Source organism: Esox lucius, chromosome 16, assembly GCF_011004845.1.
Source record: "Esox lucius isolate fEsoLuc1 chromosome 16, fEsoLuc1.pri, whole genome shotgun sequence".
Classification (NCBI taxonomy): domain Eukaryota; kingdom Metazoa; phylum Chordata; class Actinopteri; order Esociformes; family Esocidae; genus Esox; species Esox lucius.
In genome coordinates, this window is record NC_047584.1 from 28,870,584 (window position 1) to 28,886,206 (window position 15,623).

The 15,623-nt window shown below is 44.8% G+C and overlaps 2 protein-coding genes across 5 annotated transcripts; one reads left to right on the forward strand and one right to left on the reverse strand.

Annotated features, from left to right (window-relative positions):
- The first annotated feature begins 175 nt into the window (after positions 1–175).
- On the forward strand, positions 176–11,707 carry LOC105016471 (calphotin). 4 transcript variants are annotated; one of them, XM_034286714.1, is made up of 5 exons: positions 176–645; positions 5,500–6,506; positions 6,549–6,609; positions 9,253–9,361; positions 9,801–11,707. In XM_034286714.1, the coding sequence occupies exons 1-4, from the start codon at positions 558–560 to the stop codon at positions 9,348–9,350; spliced, it is 1,254 nt and encodes a 417-aa protein (XP_034142605.1). In that variant the 5' UTR covers positions 176–557; the 3' UTR covers positions 9,351–9,361; positions 9,801–11,707. The 4 variants fall into 4 exon arrangements, with proteins under 4 accessions (XP_034142605.1, XP_034142606.1, XP_034142607.1 ...); XM_034286715.1 differs by having other exon boundaries at positions 6,585–6,609; XM_034286716.1 differs by having other exon boundaries at positions 5,500–6,482; positions 6,567–6,609.
- Positions 11,708–11,859: 152 nt separating this feature from the next.
- Positions 11,860–15,571, reverse strand: LOC105016469 (2-iminobutanoate/2-iminopropanoate deaminase). The gene is made up of 6 exons (XM_010880339.5): positions 15,376–15,571; positions 14,157–14,262; positions 13,892–13,946; positions 13,711–13,779; positions 13,194–13,249; positions 11,860–13,027 (listed from the first exon to the last, which is right to left on the reverse strand). Exons 1-6 carry the CDS (start codon positions 15,453–15,455, stop codon positions 12,968–12,970), a joined length of 426 nt encoding a protein of 141 aa, XP_010878641.1. The 5' UTR covers positions 15,456–15,571; the 3' UTR covers positions 11,860–12,967.
- Between the last annotated feature and the right edge of the window lie 52 nt (positions 15,572–15,623).

Sequence of the window (15,623 nt, forward strand, 5' to 3'; positions counted from 1 at the left end):
TGTTTGAGTGTTTGTACAGGAAAGGCAGGCACTGGTTAGCCATTTATTGTTGTTGACACTCCATTAACATTTGAATGAACTAGTTGTACGTTTTCTTATTAATATAATAAAAAAAATGCATCTAGTACTGTATTCATTTTACTTGAACTATATTAAAGGGGCCACTACATCATGTTCAGAGCGCTTCTGAAAGAGAAGAGAGGGGGCGGGGTTTGGACATCAATGATTCTGCCCAGAACCCTGAAGTAAAGAGAGAGCGGTGTTGAAGCTTTTCATTTTATCCGAACAGTGCCTTGCATGTGGTTAGGGTGTACAACAGTTTTTTGTGTAGGACACGAGCTCGATGGTCCATGCATAAACAAAGAGGGCAGACGGACAACCGGAGATAATGGTCCCCAGCCAGAACCACTTATAGACAACCGTTGCGCTGTTCTGTTCATGTTTTACCCAGCCAGAAGCGGTCTGAGTTGACAGGGCAGCCACCGCGCTTTCGGTTACAGACTCAGTCTTCTTTCCATAGCTTTCCATCGATATTTTCACCTTGTCTCTTCCTCGCCATGGGGTGTTCTTCGTCCAGCACACAGACGGTCGATCAGGAGAAGAGACCCGGGACGAAGCCCGAAGAGGCCAATGGAGACACATTTGGTAAGTTGGTTTTTTGTCAGGATTAGTTGATAATGACACATCTTCAGAGTGTTGGCAATTAGGAGTAAAAGTAACCTTTACCCTCCCCTTTCATTGTAATAAATTATTACACCGTAAAAGGTTTGGTTACGTGCGTCGGTTTTGAGTTACACCTACACTATTTGACCACATGATGGATGTTGATAGAAAACGTTTTCTTTATGAGTTACACCTACACTATTTGACCACATGATGGATGTTGATAGAAAACGTTTTCTTTATGAAAGGGGCGGGGATTCTGGAAGGAGACAAAATGTTCCAACACCTCAGCTGTAAAATTCTTCACCTTTTCTGACATCTTTTGGACGGTGGCAGTAGTTGTTTATTAGAGCGTGATTAAGGATTCAAGTTGATCAACAAATACAGCAGTGTTCAATGATCGCTTATTGATCAACTGTGGACTAACCGTAATGTTAATGACTAACGTTTTTTATATTAGTTAATTTATGTAAAAAAAAACAATACTGACATAAACTTTCTCACCATCTAGTGTAAAATCCCAGTGCCCTCATGTGTAGGATACTGTACAACGTACTTTGGCCATTTTCCGTAGAGTTGGAGCCCATGCAGATCAGCCTATGGAACTTTGGAACATCATTTGACCCTTGAGGCTATACCTTTTTATACAAGCAGTTGTGATTTTGCTGTGGCAGCAAAATGAACCGACAGTATTAAACACCTACCATCTACCACTTATCTTTGGATTATATTGTTCATTACAGTACAAACATGTGAAGTCACACTCAGTATATAAGAAACATTTAACCTTTAATTGAGGTAAAATTATGTATAAAATCAAAATGCCATGATTGATTCGCGATGGGACCTTTTGTCTATATCGCCTGGCTTTGAACGTCCTGTATCCTTCTACAGCTGGTTCTCTCAATGGAAGTGATTATTAATAGTGATATTTTACAGTATACCCCTTTAATGTTGACCCTTTCAGAAGATTTATTAAATGACAGAATTTTTTCAGTTTCGGAGGGGAGGGGGGGCGGGGGTTAGTGTTAGAATGATGCCCCCCCCCCCCCACACACACACACACACACTTCCGGAGCCAAACAAACCACCAGCATTCCGTTGATCGCTATTCACAACCAAGCCTACCCTGCACAACCTCCCTTTTGGAAATCAGGGTGGCAACATGTAAATGCAGCATGGACCATTCGTTTCACTTTGCATGTCATTCGGGCCCGTCCACAACCCTTTCTACAGACATCAGGACACGGCACAGCTCGAGCTATGTCATCCCTGCACGATGCACCGTGGTCACCTTCGGAGCCTCTGTGTGTCCTCAAACACGCCGTTTGGCCTTGAGATGTACATTCAAATGCAAAACCTTCCCATGCTGTACCTCATTTGGGGACAACAGTAGGGCACTGAATGGGACGTTGCAGTGCCATCTCAGCCGAAATGGGAGTAATTATTATAAATATATAATTATTAATATATTAATGAAATCAATTATATATAGAAATATAGACCGCCCACAACAGGTCATTTCTGGAGATTTATAATGTATCTAATTAATCAATTCACTGCGCTCCACTGGAGATTTTGTATTTTATTCTGAGGAAACACTAGTTCTAACCAGTAACAGTGCAGTATTGTAAACAGCCGATATCCTAATGCTATACTGGGGGGCTGTCTGAAACAAATCTCTGGTCAAAAGTATAGATAACTTTCTATTTGAGTGGATGTGGTAGGAAGCTGCAAGGCTGGATTCCTGCCACTTGTTTTGGAGGGCACTTCCCAATCTTTGACTCTCCCAAACCCATATATTCAGGGTATTGTGGGTCCGGCTAGCGAACAAGTTCACCTGGAGAGGCTCTGTCTATGTTCCAGAGGCTGACGTTGTTCTGTTCATGTGGCACTGCTTGGTAGTGACCAGACCAATCTAACAGCACTGTCTCAACAGCTGTATCCCAGCCAACATCTCACTGGTCCCACTGGGTCCTTTCCCCCCCCGCTTGCTCTCTTACTTTCTCTCTCTTTCTATCCCTCTCTGTTTTTCCATCCCTCTCTACCTTTCTATCCCCACTCTATTTCTATCCCTCTCTACTTCTATTCCTGTCTATTGTTCTCTTTCTATCCTCTCTTTTGCTATTCCTGTCTGTCTCCCTCTCTGTCCCTCTCTCTCTCTCGCTTTTGTTCTCGCTGGCTCTCTCTCTCTCCATCTGTCCAGAGGCTGAAGGGCTGTTTTGACTGGGATCTCTGTCATCTTTGGATGTTAATCATGTTGACACACGAATCATCCATGCCAAGAGGGGCTCTGTCTGTGTCTCTGTCTCGTCATGCCAGCCAGCCAGCCAGCCAGCCAGCCAACCAGCCACAGACAACAGCATTCTATCCCTGAGAGCTGGCTGCACAAGATTTAAAGACTGACTGAACCGCAAAAACAGGCTAGTGTTTGACAAAACATTCTCGTAAAGACAGCATCTGTTTAGACAGAAATCGCAAAAAGAAAATTGGTGATGAAAGACTTGTGACAGGACGAGCAGCCTGACGTAAATTTATGATTTTCACAGTTGTCATTGGCTACTGCCTCAAGCGGCAGCTTCTGTTGCTGAGGTCGACATTAAAACATGACATTATACAAAACATGAATAGATGGGAAGCAGTGCAAAGACAGAAGTAATGATGGTACATTTTAAAAACATTGCTACCCGTTGCTCTTCAAGGTAGAGCGCTCCACTACATTGTATTGTACACCACTGCCAGTCTGCAGCATTTTCTCCCAGGCTTTGTTATTCACCTCTGGACTTGCCTGTGAGTCACATGAGAGAGATGTGTAATTTAACCCAGATGTGCCTGAATGACCCCCTCCACTCTGACGATAACCAAGCAATTTTCTATTTCTTTCTCCATGTGCATATATTATATTACTTACAGGTAAGAATTTCCCTGCAACAACATGAAACATTAGAATTATATTTCCTAATCTCAGGATTTTGTTCCCTTCTGCTAAGAAAAACGTACAACTCTCTCTCCAACCATGTGTATATCTCTCCTTCTTTCCCTCTGCTCCACTTCCATTGGCCCAGTTAGTGTGCTGTTTTTTGCTAGCCCATCACATTCCTTTCCAGTAAATGCCCTCTGGTCTTTGGAGGCTTCGCCAGTCAAATCAAACAAGGAAGTTGGTGCGTCCAACTGAAGAATTGTGGTCAGTGTTTGCATCAGAGGACTTTAACAGAGACATGGTTTAAACAGTATGATTTGATCAGGTCTAAGGACTGATTTCCTGGAATGTTTTGATGACTAGTTGACTGGCAGCAAGGCAGCTAATGACCATGGACAACCCAACCGTGCTAGCAGAATAGAGCTGAAGAAGAAACCTGGTGAACAGGTCTGTCATCATGTCTGAACAGGTCTGTCATCATGTCTGAACAGGTCTTCATCATGTCTGTCATCATGCACCATTACCTGTGCAGTTACAGTGAATCTACACCTGAAGACAACGTGTACTGCGTATGTTGTCACCGACTGTGTGAGAATCAGAAGTTGAACAGCCTCAGGTGTACAGTCCCACAGCCAGAGCGGTACCTAGTCTTTATGTCTGCATAGACAAAACCACAGATGGCTTTCAATAAATTGCATTCTTCAGCCAGAGAAATGAAGAAGGATGAGCTTTTCATCTCCTGAGTTCTGCAGGTCTTATTGTTTTGGAGTCAAACCAACATTCTTACCCAGGGCCACTTCAGTTCAGTGCTGAGTCAAAGTAGATGTGGCTGAGGGCCACTTCAGTTCAGTGCTGAGTCAAAGTAAATGTTGCTGAGGGGTCCCTTCAGTTTGTGCATATTGTTTCAGTAGTTATATATATACGTATTTGTATTTACATTCAGTCCGCTCCAAAATTATTGGCTCCCATTGTGAAGAAGAATGAAGGATGTGTTGTCTTAACCTAACATTGTAAAACACTTAGTGCTATCATTGTTCGGGGGGGGTTATACATAATTTTACCTCAATTAAAGGTTGAATGTTTCTTATATACTGAGTGTGAGTTCGAAAAACAATGATCAATACAATTCTTTGCTTAGGGTGCCAATAATTCTGCTTCATTGGATAGACCCAGTCAGGAAAATTGAAGAGGTGTTGCTGAAAGCCGGATTCGAACTCCTGCTGCAGTGCTACTTCTGGCCACAGATTAGTTACAATAATTTGGCCTGTTATTTTTCTTGTAAAAACCTGCAGTTATTTGACATATATGAAGGAGGCTCTGTAACTGATTGTGCACTCTGGTTCAATACCAGCATGTCTTGAATTTATCTTAATTTTCCTGTTAATCAGCAGCAGGGTCTTTGTATTGATATTTTGGTGCATCAGACTTGATTTCAGGTCCTTGGCAACTAACCTACCCCCCATGATTCAAACAGGGACACGGACGCCCATAAGGTTTGTTCTAGCTTGTTTCAGGTACATATTAACCATGTTCATCTGGCGTCTCTTATAAGAGCATGTCTGGTATTTCCCTGACCTGGCAGGGTTAGGGCGAGTGGCATTAGCAGATGTTGTCACACCGTGTTTTATGTGTTGCTATGACAGTGTTGCGGGTGTCTGATGATGGTTAACTAAGACACTTAGCAACCAGATTGTCTCCAAACATGAGCACCCTTGGGACGACGATGACCAGTGATCACTGCTTTGATTTCAGCTTAGTTCACCAGTGTTTGCAATTCTGTAGATTCATAATAAAGGTTTTGTTGCGTATTGATAATTTCTAAGAAATGTCACAGGTGGATTCAGGATTCAGACGCCTGGTGTAACTAGTGCATATACCTTTCTCATCAACTTCCTGTCGTTCTTTGTTTATAACAGTCGGAAATGGTCACATCTCAGAGGACACGGAGACCATCGCAGACCAGATGCAGCTTCCTGTCCAGAGTGCCTTGCCAGATGACTTCCTGCCAGGGAGTGGGGATGACTCAGAAGAGCCCGTCACCATGGGCACCGAAGCTCTGGAAACCACAGGCTCCGGAGAGGAGGATGACCAGGTCCCGACGGTGCTGCCTACAGCTGGGCCTCAGGTTTCCCTGGAAGTTGAAGGCATGGAGGCGACTGTCCCCCCAGAGGATGTGGCCCCTCTGGAGAAAGTCACAGACGAGGCTGTCCCCGACGCAGAGGCAGAGGCTCCAGCCACCGTTGTGTCCGGGGAGGCTGGGCCGCTCACGGATGACCCTGCTGCCCCCGCGGATGACCCTGCCGCCCCCGCTGATGACACTGCCGCCCCGGTCGATGCGGCCCCGGTTGAGCTAGCGCTGGTATCTGAAACTGTCCCAGAGCCAGCACCCAGCGTGGTAGAGACTCCAGCCCTAACGGAGACACCTACAGCTGTCGAAGAGACCAAAGAAGCCCCTGTTACCGCTGCCCCTGAGCCAGTCGCCCCCGCGGCGGACACTGCTGTTGCTGCCGTCGCCCTGGCAGCCCCTGCCGCCGAGGCAGCCGCGCCCTGTGCTGACTTAACCGGACCTGTTGCTGCTACTGAGCCCGCCAAAGAGCCAGCAACCACAGATGTGGCGGTAGAGGCCCCTGTGGCTGTAGAGGCCCCTGTGGCTGTAGAGGCCCCTGTGGCTGTAGAGGCTCCAGTGGCTGTAGAGGCTCCAGTGGCTGTAGAGGCTCCAGTGGCTGTAGAGGCTCCAGTGGCTGTAGAGGCCCCGGCACAAGTAGAGACCCCAGTGGCTGTAGAGACCCCAGTGGCTGTAGAGGCTCCAGTACCAGTAGAGGCTCCAGTACCAGTAGAGGCCCCAGCTCCAGCACCGGTAGAGGCCCCAGTACCAGTAGAGGCTCCAGTACCAGTAGAGGCCCCAGCTCCAGCACCGGTAGAGGCCCCAGCTCCAGCACCGGTAGAGGCCCCAGTACCAGTAGAGGCTCCAGTACCAGTAGAGTCCCCGGCACCAGTAGAGGCCCCAGTACCAGTAGAGGCCCCAGGTGAAGTACCAGACCCAGATCCTGCCGTAATAACTCCTCCCCCAGAGCTGACACAAGCCCCTTCCCCTGCACTGCTCCTCCTCCTGAACCCCACCCCGTTCCCTCATCCCCCGCCTGCTCCGTCATCCCCCACCTGCTCCCTCACGCTCCTGTTGCTCCTATCCCAAATTCTGGAGGCTGAGGGCATGTACTGTACCGACGTGACATCCCATAGCGACCGTCGCTGTGCCAGCCCACACTGAGTTCTCCGTTAGCTCGTTGTCACATTTTACCTCGAGACACACAGAACAAACCTAGTATGCCAGGTTGTCAAGTTAAAATCAGAACAGAGCCACTTACAGTCCAATGTAAGCCGGTAATTACTCTGTTCTTCCACCTCATAGATTCACTAAATGGACCCGTTACCTAAGGGAAATAAGGAGATCCGGGTGGAACCTGTCTAAACATGGGTGACTGGTCGTGCCCAGCCACACGTAGCTGTGGACACTTTTCTGCGCGCGGGCATGAGGCCTGTACAGACAGGCTAAAGGAACATTTAGCGTTCTATACCTGCAAAACAAACCAAGGCAGACCAGCGTAGCCATACATTTATCCACAGGCAGTAAGACAGAACACTGTCTCCTGCTGTTTATTCAGACACAGGGGGGACGTTCATGGACAGTGATGTAGCACCTATGGACAGGTGAAGCTATTTTCACAAGCCTCTCTTGGGTCTCTGTGGCCTTGTTAATTGACTGGTTACCAGGAGCAGGGTATCCAACACAGTAACTCCTCATCCGTGTCGTCATCATGTTCTAGCCCAGCCTGGTTTTAGGGTAACACCTATGTTAGTAAGGCTTTGACGGACGAACTAGTAAGATAAGGTATGTTATGTGATGTTAGGGTACCGGTCGGCTGCTAGGAGCTGTGAGTTAAATTGATTTCAAAAGTAATAAAAAAACAAAGGTTTTCCAACTTTAACCCTAACCTTAACCCCAGTACTGTGAAGCATAACCTTTTCCCTTACCCCTAAATTGAATTTGTATTATATCACACATTTTTGTATGTTCGTAAGATATCATACATTTTAGCAGCATTAGTAAGAGATCATTGTAATGTACTCTGGTGTAACGAATTCAGTGGTCAGATATTTAAGATTCTGTCCGGGACTTCTCCGAAAAATGAATAAAATGTCTGTGTTTTATTGGTCCAGCACAGCGGATATACAGGATGGATTGTGTTTTGTCAAAGAGCATTATGACAGCTAATGTGTTCTGAGACAGACTGCTGTGTTCTGTGAGACAGACTGCTGTGTTCTGTGAGACAGACTGCTGTGTTCTGTGAGACATACTGCTGTGTTCTGTGAGACATACTGCTGTGTTCTGTGAGACAGACTGCTGTGTTCTGTGAGACAGACTGCTGTGTTCTGTGAGACAGACTGCTGTGTTCTGTGAGACAGACTGCTGTGTTCTGTGAGACAGCGCTTCTATAGGGCAACATTTAAGAGCTGCTCTAGAGTGTCTAACCTCTTCCTAAAGCCCTGTCTTACCCGGTCTCACACAACAGTTCCACTTATTCGGTCTGAGACATCTCTCTCTGTCTCTCTATTGTGCTCTGTGAACTACCCAGATAAGACTTCTGCACTGTTGTCTGAGATGACATAAGAGGTGCCAACATTTCCACTCTTCCATGGAGTGGGGTGGGAGGCAGAGGAGAATGGACTCTTTTGTCTTCCCACTGGCCCACAGTATGTTTAGTTATGTCATGTATAGACTATATGTTTACCAACACGCCCATTATCACTGAATATTTCAGATAATCTTATTTCGCTGCTGCCAAGGCAAGCCAAGGCCCCATACTGCTATACCAAATATTTCAGTGGCAGTGTGAATTTCTATTTCCCTGAGTTGCCAAGTGAGGTCATGCCCTGGTTCCGGGCTACGTTTAGCTATAGATCCAGAGTCTACACAGGAATTTTATGTAAGTCCAAATAGCTGTTTTCTTATGTTTACCACCAGGAAAAACAACTGCACGGTAGAGCACAGCATGAAGGCATGCACATAAAATCTGTGGTAAAGGACACAACGCCCAGATTTAGCTCTACATACCAAGAAGGCTGTTGCCCAGAGTGATGTGTCTTATTTATTTGATTTTAAATGCAAACAGTGAATCGATTACATTTCTAATATCCCAATTACTGACGCTACTCACACACCGTTGGTGGAATGAGTGAACCACTTGGTTCCCTCTTGGACAACACAGAAAGAACATGCTGTCCTTTTTAAGGAGAAATGGGAGGGATGGGAGGAGAGGAGAGGGAGAAAGAGAGAGAGAAAGGGAGAAAGAGTGAGCCTTGGGCTTTGCGTTCCCTAGGGAGGGGTTCTGTGTTTCTGGTGAATTGCTATTTGCAGGGCGGCTCCCTGCAGCCAACCGACATGTGCATTCAGAGAGCACTTAACGTCATTCAGCTGTGCTGAACCATACCTTCCGGGACCAGAGAGAGGAACGTTTTGAGTTCTCATCTTTATGCCAGTGTTCAGTCTCACCACATTGTTACCTTAATAGTTCTACCTTCTCCAACAGACATCCCCTGTTGGAACATCACGTTAATGTCACACACACGACTGCCAGACACTGACTGTGTGTGTGTGTGTGTTTTTTCAGGTGTTCCCGTGGTCCTGACTGAGGTGGCTCAGCAAGCGGCAGCATTAGTGTTGGCTGAGGTTGCGCAGGAAACGGAGAATGCCAAAAAACTGGATTAAGAGAACCCCTGGTGAGACCTAATATGATAACAATGCAATAATGATATACTGTGATATAATGTTGTATAATGTGACGTGATCTATGCCATTTAGCGGACGCGTTTATGCAAAGTGGCTAAGTCATACCAAGTCGTGTATGAATTAATGATACATGTGTGCAGAGGACAGGCAGACACTCTCATCACAAACACTGAAAACAGACCTCATCTGATGTCAGCTTGACTCCCTGCACAAATTAAGTTAAATAAATGTTACGTAGTAAATTTGTTTTTAAAACCCCAAAACATTTCTCAGTTACTTGGGATTTAGACACATGGATTTACCAGCCTACTGTCCATGAACAAGGAATCAAAATAACTTATTGAGTAATGGAATTATGTTACAATAGAAGATGCATAACCATTCAATATGCCAGAGATGTAACCACATACCAACTTCCTTCCCTTTCAGTTGCCATGGAAACAGAATATACTCGACAAAACTTGTTTCATTCTCAATGAAGAGCCTTGGGAATGACCACAAACCCAAATACCATTTACTTAAAAACGCCCACTGGAATACAAACACACCTTTACTACTGTACCCATCTCACGCACACACACACCAAAAATAGAAGTACTTCTAAACGACAACCAACTTTCAGAATATACTTCTGGGGGAACAGGGAACCATTGGAAACGTGCCGTTGTTCTTTTAACTCCATTGTGCCTTTTCTACCATCCTGTAAATCTCGATGGATCCCTTTCCCTAATCCATTGTAAATATAGTCCTTTTCCCTCAGTAGGAATTGTAAAAGGGATCCACCATGTGCCTGAAGTCACCTGTGCTTCCAAAGGAACGCTATCCGGTAGACAGGTGTGGTGAAGCTACAAAAATATGAATGCACTAGTTTAGCAACCACTGTGAACCCCAGGTTCAGATGCAGTCAGACCACGTTGTCACTTTAACACAGATTTCAGATTTCTGAAACAAGGCCCCCCGAGGTTTGGGGTGCTCAGACACTGTAGGATGTGTAGAACAGTAGGAAATCAGCTTTAAAACATGTTCATTTAGCCTTTTAGTACAATGTGACATTTATTTTCTTTGCACCATAGCAAAAAAAAAAAAATGAAAACCAGGAGGAGGTTTGTCGTTTTCCATTAATTAGCACTGGAACCCCAAATGCGACGGTCCGGCCCTGCTTGAAGTCCTCAATGTTGAGTCACCATTGTTTTTAACACATTCCCGGGAGTTCCATAATATTAAATCCATACTACTTCTTTACTTTCACTAGCAGCTCAGAAAGGAGGAACACAAGCCAAACTATGTAACAGCTGTGAACAAAACTGCTGCTCTTCTAAACAAGACTAGCACTTAACCATGAGGTGGGAGGAAGGAACCCTTGACAGTGCCTTATTAAACCCTGCTAATGTGGAACTATTGAATGAATGATTATTTCAGAAAGGTTATTTAACCAGTAGGTGTGTGGTGAACTAGTTAAGGTTTAACAGTAGACCAGTAGTGTACAGTTTAATATTAGTACGAAAAATACACTGTTACATGCATGTTAGTCTTTGTTACCTTGTTTCTATACTTCATTACATGAGAAATAATGAGGCATAATTCGTATGTATGTTTGCTGGGAATTGTGTCCCTGTGTACTCCAATACCTGTTTGCCAATTAATGTGCCAAAGCTTGTGCAAAGACAAGGAGTGGCAAGGACTGGAATGTTAGCTAGAGACCAGTGGTTATCGTGACCTATGCAGGAGAAATTTATGTATTTACCAAATGTAGCTTCAGAATGGCAAACCATATGACAGACCGTTGAAAGGTTTAGATCTCTACGTTTGTTTTTTCACAACATTTTAGGGGGAACCATCAGTTGTAGGTTTTCCGCATTGAGCGCCTGAATAATCTGTCAGCTTCATTCGTAGAACACACTCTGGAGCGATTGCTGCCACACCCCACCAGCTGTCCAACCTTATACCACCACCTCAGGCTAGAATTCACAGAATACCAAGTGTTCTGGACATTCTAGAACAACCACCGAGCAGCTTCATACCTGGCTAACATTTTCGGAGGGCTCAGTCAGCAAACCTCCTGCTGACCTTAACAACGGCTCTGAATACACGCGACGGGAGACGCTTGACTGTGGCCTGGACTTAAAGTGGTGAACGCCTTTGATTTTGGTTTGTTAGTGTGTGACGAGCATTGGCACCCAAGTGTTTCGATGTACTTATTTAATGTCCTATGCAAGACCCTGCGACAGGGGTTGTCGTTCTTCTGTAATATATTCATTCCGACGTGAGCTTTGTGTATTCTGCTCTAATGGTCTGTTCTGTGTACAGTTTGAATAAAGATCTGCTTACTAACACTTGGACCGGGTTTGATGTGAAGTGTGGACAGAGGAGGGTTTAAATGTGGGGAGGGTGGCAGAACTCTGAGCAAAAAGTGGGTAACATGAAAATACATGCTGTAGTTTTCAGGAACTCTGTTAATTTTGCACAAATACTGAAATGGAGTCCAACACATGGTTCCTTCATTAAATATTTATTGTGCTCAGAATTACATAGAAAAGGAGGGAGATAAGACAGGGCTTTAGGAAGAGGTTATTCACCAGTACCGGATGGAAGCGGGGCGAAATCTGATCCAGAAAACCTTCATAGGTACTTTTCAGTCATATCCTGCATGTCGATGGACTTAAACGTGACTGGAGTGAATATAAAGCCGTTGTCTGGAGAAAGACTGGCTCTAAAAACTCCTCATTCGTAGTAACGTTGGATCACAACAGCGACAAATTTGGCCATCCTTCTCTGTGACAACAGTAGAAGCAAATGCCAATGCCGTGGCCAGCTCACCACCAGGAAGTGTTTGTGTGGTGTTGGTAAGCAACAGGACGTGCTACCAGTAGTAACACGGAAAGCAGTACCAAATGGCTCATTTGCAACGCGGGACTGGCAAAGGGCCAGGGTTTGATTCCCACGGCGGACCAGTAAAAAATACACAACTGTGTATGCAGCCCTCGCAACACACCGGGAAGTCGCTTTGCATAAGAGCTTGTACGGAATGACTAAATAGTCAAATGTGAAGGACAGGTTGTTGAAGGTTCTATCACCACATCATCTAGGTGGAGTTCTGCCCCACTATATTGGAAATGCCTGATGAGTATTTAACCTTTCAGCTAACCAGCCACACGGACGACTAACCAGCCACATCATATCTAGTTACCCGTTGTTTAACACGATAGCCATCTGACTTAGGACAGTTTATGACGTGGCATAAAACCATGGTGAGTCAGCAACATTGTCAGGTAGGAACTCATCACATAAGCCCAATGAATTGATTCCTTCAGGGGCCATTATCATCACAGTGAGGTGTAGATCCTGCACTGATTTATCTGACATAGTTAAATTTATTTTACAATTACCTTGTAAGTCAAACTGTTGTGAGTATCTGGGAAAAAAAAAAAAACAGCATACATGACCCAATCAATTCTTTTGACTACTTGTTAAAATATTAGGTCAACAGGTGATATTTTTCATTATACGTTGTTGTCGTGGTGACATCATGTTAGGGGTTGTGGGATTTTATCGATTTGTCCCCTACTGTCTGCCCATTCACGGACGAATGGGCCACATCAAGAAGCATCGGTCAAAGGGCCCAGGACCGCGACACCTTCAATCTCCACTAGCCCACCCTGTAAGGCAGGGGAGAGACAGATCAATCAATTAATCTAATTTATTTAGAAAGCCCTTTTTACTACAGCAGTAGTCACAAAGTGCTTTTACAGAGATGCCACGCACTTCTCAACATTGGTTTCAGTAACATGACAAAGCGCTGACATTTGGCGAACAGATACGCACCCTTGGTAGGGCAGCAACCTGGTAGGCGGCCCTGGCTGGGAAGTTACTGGTGAAAACTAGAGGGACAAAAGTGTGATTGGTTTTAAAGATCTAGGTTTCATAGATCTAGGTTTCACATATGGTTTGACCCAGGATTCATAGTTTTTCCAGAAAATGCTAGTCATACAGAAGAGTGAGGCTGAGTGTCTGTGAAGGTCCGACAATAGGAACAACCTATACAGTGGATAAAAAAAAGTCTACACACCCCTGTTAAAGGGCCAGGTTCTTGTGATGTAAAAGAATGAGACGAAGATAAATCATGTCAGAACCTTTTCCACTTTTAATCTGACCTACAATGTGAACAATTTAATTGAAATCTGAAATCTTATGGCCGGGGGTCGAATGATCATACACCTTGCCTACATACCATTCTCAGTCTCCTAGGCAACACAGACACCTTACGGGCAGATATAACCTACATAAAGGTTGATTACCTTAACAACCATATCAATAATATACATTTGTATATTGCACTTACATGTTTTGTAGACATCGTTAACACTGACGAAGTCATTCATGTCAGCCAGGAGAACAGTGGTTTTCACAACTGTAAAGAGAAGGAAACCTGGAAATGAATGGTTCTGCTACTGGGGGAAGGGAGGGGCAGTAAATTCATGGGCTTGATATGGTTTCCAAACATCAAATACACGTTCTTATACCATTGTCATATCCACAGCCAGCTTCTTTAAGGATCTCCCCCATGTTCACTAGGGCCTGTACGGAACAGAATCAGGGAGGAGATGGGTTAGGGCACAGTAGCACACTTTCCCTAATTGAAAACACAGGGAGTTAATTGCCTTTGTGTGCAAAGGGCATGGTGCTGAGACCAAGGGGTTTGGACCAAGGGGAATCTAAAAAAACTCTCTGTCTGGGCCGCCATTTTTTGGGAAGCTTGTGTCACATGAGAGGAGGTTGAAGCACTACCTGCCTGGTCTGGGCCTGCACCCCTCCCTCCACCAGCTGACCAGAGGCGGGGTCCATCCCCAGCTGCCCAGACACGTACATGGTCCTGTCCACCACCACGGCCTGGCTGAAAGGGAGATGACAGGAGACGGATGCGGGACGGATTATACAGTACGAACATAAAGGAACAAGAAAAAGGGTGTGTCCACAGTGTGATCATGCTGCAGGCATGTTTAACCGTCTTATGGCTTGGGGGTAGAGGCTGAACAGGGTCCTGTTGGTTTTGACATTATGCACTGGTGCCACTTGTTGTGCCACCATTCAATATAATGTGATAGGGTGGCTGAACCATATTTGACAGGCCTTATGACACTGCCTGGTGTAGATTTCTTTGATGTCAAGGAACTTGGCCTCAGTGATGAACCTGGGACCTTTGCACCACGCTCTGAAGAGCCTTGCCATATAAGGCTCTCAACTGGCCAAAACGAATATGTTCTATTTTTTTGTTCCCATTGGTCGCAGAGAGTGAGAGAGCACAGAGTTGCCAGGAACAGGCGCTCTCATTAACGTTTATTCGCAACATGCGTCAAAGCAAGTTTAGAAGGTATTTAGCTCAGTTGGGCAGCTTGGTTTCCCTTATAGTCCGCTTTGGTAGTTTTCAGGAACATTAATAATTACTAAAATGTTGTGCACATAGGCCCGATTTAATTAAATTAAGTTGAAACCTGATCACATCTTATCCATCTCATTCTGAACATTAGACTTTGCGGAAACCAGAATTTATCTCCTACTGCCACCTTCTGGTGAAACGGAGCAAAGACAATGGAGCGTTTGCGAAATTCTACTTACAGTGTGCTTTTGTAATTTTAAGAAGATTATATAAAGAGACTCCTTGGTTGGGTCAAATACGGAAGTTTGACAATATAACCCAGTATAAGAACGTAACTCATTTAATCCTTCAAACATTTTCAGTGGCCAGAGCTCCACCTCTAACGTTTATTGGGTAAAAGTGTGACACCCCCTATTACGCTAACAGACCACAGTTGTCAGACAGACAAAATCAAATAAAATATGATGTATTGTGACGTACCTAAATAACTCAATGGAAGTCACACGAACGGACAGTTTAAAAAAAAATGCGTTAATGAGTGAATTGATTATACAATCAAGGGACTAGGAGAACCCAGCAATTGAACACGTGCTGAACGACAGGGCGATACATTCTGCACAGATCACCTACCTATACGGCCCGATAGCTCCAGGGGCTTTGGTTGTGTTGATTATCTTCCTGATAATCGCAGACATGACTGGATTTCTCATAAAATCACTTACTATTATGAAACAACTGTAGCGTGTAGAAGTTAGTCTGAAATGACAGGTCAGATCATCTGGTAAGAGCTAGCCAACGCCAACTACCGTAAACTGTCATCTAAACTGACCCATTCTTTTTTGAGACCCACTTTTTCTAGTGTATTATAATCGTTATTG